Consider the following 6,000-nt stretch of genomic DNA (forward strand, 5'->3'; position numbering starts at 1 on the left):
AACTAGTAACAACAGGTCAAATCTCAGCAACACCACCATTAGTACTAAAACCTACAAGGAATGTAGCACCCCAGTCCACATTACTCTGTGATATCAGATGTCTAATGCATAAACAATTCTTAAATTAACATATTTTAAATGGTTTTTAGTCTGTTCTCTGCCCACTGATAAAACAACATTTATCTTCAATGTAACCACATATTAACCAGTCTACTTTGCTGGACTGACCAATTAGCAAACTCAAAACTGCACACTCCCAAAGTTTCAGAGTAGGAACAGCAAAAGATTTAGCAGCAGAGTAGACTATTAGGTGACTAACTTAATACACAGCTTCTGCTCAGAGGTGTGTGGGTGCTAACAGGCACCGAGTTGTGTGATAAAATAACAATCGCCTGCTCAAAACGCTACCACAGCAAACTCCCGTTACAAGTAGTTCTGCAGTCACAACTGTTTCTCCACTCAAAGACAAAAGGGCACAAACAAAAGCAGTGAACAGAGATTTAACAGACACACCCCCCCCCCCCCCCAATAACCTTCATGAAATTCCTACTTCAGTTCATGCAGTCCAGGTAACTAATTTCAAGGATGTAAATATGAAACGTGTGTTTTTCTTCATCAGAGTACATAATAAGAGTTGAGGTGTAATTCTGTTATACCCAGTTTTTCCAGGCAGCAGGTGCCAGACCACTGCTGCATGGCACATGCCATGCAGTGCCACCAGCATGCCACAGGTATTATCAGCAACTCTACCTGTTCCCAGGCAGAAATTTTCTCATTTCAACTGGGTCCTGAGCACCAACTGCCTGTGTATTCATCAACCTTCCCTTCTAGGTAAAAGTGGCTTTCAGCACTTGTAGATCCTTATTTCGAGTGTGTAAAACCTCTGGTGTATCTACATCAATCAACCTGTCCTCCTTTAAATTTTTTAAAACTAGGGATAAAGACTACCAGATAAAGATCCATTTATGGGGTTTTCAAACTGTAGATGCTCACCATGTAGTTTCTTAATTTTCTTTAAAACCTTTAAATCCTTTCTATTTGGTGGTGGGCAGGGCAGGAAATGGGATTGTTGTTCGGTTTTTGTTTGTTTTATATGACTAATTTAAATACAGCTTAGGTAATCATTACGGATGGCAATGTTTTTCCCCACAATAGCAAGGTGTCCTCAGCCACTCAATACAAATAACCTCCTAAGAGGGTTAAAATCTCCCCCAATTTCCTCTTACACACATTGACTTTCCAGAGAAATACTTTCACAGTGATCAACAAGAGCTGGAGATGAAACTTGTTATTAATTATCATCATACCTTGTCCTAAACCAAACCAACATATTCACAAGGCAAACACAACACTGTCCAACTCATTGTTAAGGCACATTAGCTTGAGCTCCATCACAGCAAACAAATGTTTTTACTTACCCCTCCTAGGAGTCAGTGGGTAGTTTTTTGTTTTGTTTTTTTCCTTCTCTACAGTTTGGAGATCTTACAGTACATATCACAGTATTCCAAAAAGCAATCTCTTTTCAGGATTTCAACATAAGAAACAAGTTTATCAATGTTGTGTATGAAAATATGATGAGAAATATGAAAAAATACATCCTTTGCCTTTCTGTTCTCTGTCTCTGGCCCCTACAAACAGAGATTTGCAGGATGTGGGGGAATGCAATCATCCTTGAATATTCATCCTATACAGAACTGGAGAAGTAGGTCTAACACAGAGAAAGTTTTAGGAAATGCCTACCCACCCTTCCATTCACAGAGCAAGAACATTCCAGTTACATGTCTCAATATTCAGAGAAAAGGGATTTTTTGCAGATCTACATTTCAGGTTTAATTTACTCTCTGAAACGGACTTTGGGAATGTCCCTCTTCTTGACCCAACTAAGATTTCAGGGCCTGTAAGGACAGAGGTTTTGCCTAATTAATAATCCCTGGCAACACTAGCCACAACAAAATTTCTACTGTTCATTTTTAACAGATGTGAAAAACGTGTACCCTTTAAAGCTCTTGCGAAAGTGGTGGTTAAAACACTACATTTTGCAAATTTTGTAACAGTGGCTTTTGCTGTTTATTTGAAAATGAAGCGAAACAAAGTGGAAATCCCACCACCTGGAGAAAGTAGAAATTAAACTGTAAGTCACAGAAAGAAGCATAACTTCATATCGTGGCATGCTAAACACTGCTGGGTTGTATCATTTCTGACTTGTTAAGAAACATTTATACTTTCTCTCAGGACCAAGCATATCATTGTGGGAATAATTTGTGTATGTGGTAGGAGTTTTAAGTATGATTATCACCACCACCACCAAGGAACTAAAAAGGTCTTAACTTTACAGTAATAAGCAGAAACACCACATTTTAGGCAGTTTAAAAAATTAAAGCATATGAGGAAACTTTACAGATAGCTGAAACACTGCTAGGCCATTTCCATCTAAAGCAGGGCTGAACAGATGCTCACCCACCTTACTAAACCTTCCCCAAACTGAGACCAGATTGCGTGTCATATTAGAAATTTCAAACTGAATAAAATTCAGAGTTGAGAGAGGAAGAAAAGCCTTATCTGAAGAGTTTCTCCATCAATTAGACTATCAGTCGAGCTGAAGGAGTACCTTCTTTTCCAGGAAAAAAACTGCTGCAAGGGAATGCATGAAGGGACAGAGGACTCTCAGGAGCTGAAAGGATAGTCCCCATAGGCACCAATTAGCCTACAATGCCTGCATTTTAACTGAATTACAACTCAAGTGCCAGGATTAGAAACTGCTTCAATATTTCTGTAAAAGTTGCTTCAGCTTTCACCAAGTAACCCTTGCGCCCCACAGAAAGAGATGTGAAACTTGCACATCTGTAATTTGGAGTTCCCTACTTAAGACACTTACATTTTTACTGTGGAATACTTCACCTCAACTGTCTTGCCTTAATTTCTACTTTGCTCTCCATCCCATACATTGAAATGGGACAATAACAGACAACCTAATTTAAGGTCAAGACACATCTTCAGTCAGAGAGAAGGACCTGACTGGAGAAGAAGAACTTGAGATTTTCCCTTCTGGACATCCCCAGGCTGCTGGGTTGGAAGCGAGACATCACAAGAATGTTTTCTGTTACACATCCAGGGGAGCTTGCTTTATATTGTATTTTTTGCCTCTCTTCTCTCTTCTTCCATTCATTCTGTTTAGATCCCAAATCCTGTGCATAATTCAATTTGTACATTTTGTCCCTATTCTCCTCCTTCATTTTGTAGGGTTTTTTCTTTAAGAGGAAGACAGAAAGGATTCACCTCTTGCTCTCCTGCTAAATTCAGCAACTTCCTCCTACCCCCTGGCCCAAAAAAGAGCAGCAAAGCAACTGTTTCTCTCACTGTTTTTACAAGGCTGTGCTGAAATACATCAGATGTCTACTGCTGACAATTTTCATTCCTGCGAAGGAGAGCACTGTCTCATTTCTTCATTTCAATCACATTTCAAGGTCTGTTTGTGAGACACTGGCATTCCATTCTCCTGCAGCACCCCACAAGCTGCCTCATCAGTCTTGTTTGCAGCTGCCACAGAGTCGCCATTTCAATGGCTTCCAATGCCTCTAGTCCCCACCTGGAATCCCACCCACGCCTTATGAGGTGTAGTGGACAGAAAACCTCTTGTGAAGTCTCCAGCAGATGCATAAGCTTGCTCACCACAGCTGTGTGCCACAAATCCGTATTGTTTGCTCAATTACTACAAGGAGCTTTAGCACTGAGAGTCTGTACCTGAAAATACACCCCATGTATACCGACATTTAAAACTAAGAACTTGGAAAACAACAGCTTCAACATTAAAGCCAATATCAGCAGCAGATGGAAACAAGCAATGAGAACAAGCAAACAGAATTAACAAGTGCAAGAAAACCACAGACGATCACGTACCTACTCTGGAAAAAGAAAGAGTTTAATAAAGTAAAATAATTTTCATTCATCCTTTGAAATCAGTATTAAAATTCAAACTCCATTAAAGTCAAAACCACAACTAAAATGAAGTACAGAACTTCCAGGATTTGAAAATTATTCTAAAATCTTGTCTATACTAGCTTTCTAATACTGGGATCAGCAACAGCACTAGAGGATCTAAAAACTCCAGTGTTTTACTAAATCAGCTGATGTGAATAATGTAAAACTCAATAGTCATTTGGGCAAGTGACTAAAAAGAAGGTGAAAAATGTCTGGCAGATATACAGCAGGAGCACATATGACTGTTTTTTCTACAATTGAAAGCAAACCTGTTGTTAGGTGTACAATGCAGTAAAAACCAAAGCAACTCTCTCCTTCAAAATGCTTTTAAGTCACTGGAGATACATTAAGAAAGAATGGCCCTTAGTCTCAGTAAATGTTCAAACCTGACAATAAAAAGCATTCTTAAAACAAAAGCTGATTACAAACCAGTTCTAACACAGAATTCATGATACAACCTCAATGAGAAAGTTCATTTAAGAGAGAAGCAAAATTACTTTCTATGCAGAATAGCAAGCCCACAGAAATACCAAGAACTTTGCCTCATTAAAAATTCCCAAACGTACTCTACAATTTCAGTTCTTATTTCACTTTCATCCCCAAGGTAATTCAGAGCAATATACCCATATTCCTACTGACTGAAGCCATTCCACCATTATTAAATATGGGAACATCAATAAAGTAACTGATAAAAAAGGTATAGTTGTGGTATAATATTTAAAGGCAAGCAAAACTAGGCTGTTATCAGAGTTTGGTATCAACCCAACATCAACACTGCAAACAAATTAATTTACTGTATAAAGGATACAAATATTAAACAGGTCATTCAGCATGGTTTTATAGAGAACAGGTTGTGGCAGATAAGCAAAGATTCATCTTTCAACCAAGGACTATTTGAAATAAAGATAACCACAAAGGTGTGGGGTGTGTATAAGGCACCATATGAGTTTTTGATTTAGTAATACACACCAAACATTATTTTAAAATGGTTATAAAATAAAGTACACATCAGGATTTCCAAAGTGGCTTACTGACCTCAAAAATACTCACCAGTGGGAAATTCCATTTCACCAACATCTACTAAGCAGGATGTTCTTTAAAATATTCCCTGCACAATTAATTAATTCTCTGAACAAAATCAAGTGCTATTGGACAACCCAGCAGTACAAATCGGACCTGAACGAGGCACAGGTGTGCAACTGTATTTCTGCCAAATTAGCCAAAGCACAAAGCAGCAACCTCATTAAAGACAACTGACCACACTGGATGAAAAAAAATTATAAAAATAAGTAAAGTTCCAAATTAAGCTATCAGAAACATTTGTGCAAATTTGAAGCAGAAAAAGATGCTTAGACTAGACCAGTGCATCGTATTAATTCAACACTTTGGATTCCCAGCATCTCAGAGCCTGAGAGCTTAGTTTAGTTTGTCAATTTAAACTGAAGTTGCCTGTTACAGCCTGTATCTTCATGAGGAGAAAGCAAAGGATCCAGAACACTCATTAACCCAGCCAAAAGGCACAGCAGGAACCAACAGCTCAGCCTTGATGAAGTGGATGGGGAAGAACAGGGGGCAGGACACCAAAGCTTTTCCAAGCAGAGTGATTCTTCACCTTCAAGAGTCTTCAAATTAAAACTGGATACCCTTCCAAAGACACATTTCAAGGTTAGTTACAAGGTTCAGTGCGGGAACAACTCACAAAACCATGTAACAAAAATCAAAGCAGATGATTAAGTAAACCTCTGAAGCCTCAAACTCCCTGAAAGTACAAGCATTCCTGTTGATTAATATTTGAATTAAGACCAGAAACATTCACTTTTTCTGTGGTTTTTGTTTGCTTGCATTTTAACCACCACTGAGGAAGGTCTACAATACGCCCCAGTAACATTCTGTTAACAGCACATGGACAGTGTTTTTCCCTGGGAACCTGATACGCCACTGGCTGTGTGTAACTACCAAAGAGAAGTAGATGCTACTACACTTTCCTACTACAGGCTCACCATCCATGCAGCAAAAGCAGCA

General features: G+C 38.8%; 1 protein-coding gene across 2 annotated transcripts in view; it reads right to left on the reverse strand.

The window, feature by feature from the left end:
• Positions 1–5,070, reverse strand: part of CCDC6 (coiled-coil domain containing 6) — a 44,857-nt gene extending 39,787 nt beyond the window's left edge. For both annotated transcript variants that reach the window (XM_042033309.1, XM_042033310.1), the window contains exon 1: positions 5,029–5,070. In XM_042033309.1, the coding sequence (XP_041889243.1) occupies positions 5,029–5,055 (27 nt within the window). In that variant the 5' untranslated portion in view covers positions 5,056–5,070. The remainder of the gene's footprint in view (positions 1–5,028) is intronic.
• Between the last annotated feature and the right edge of the window lie 930 nt (positions 5,071–6,000).

The sequence above is a fragment of the Corvus kubaryi genome, unplaced genomic scaffold, assembly GCF_017639235.1.
Source record: "Corvus kubaryi isolate FWS band 111438036 unplaced genomic scaffold, C.kubaryi_AGA036_p1.0 37357, whole genome shotgun sequence".
NCBI lineage: Eukaryota > Metazoa > Chordata > Aves > Passeriformes > Corvidae > Corvus > Corvus kubaryi.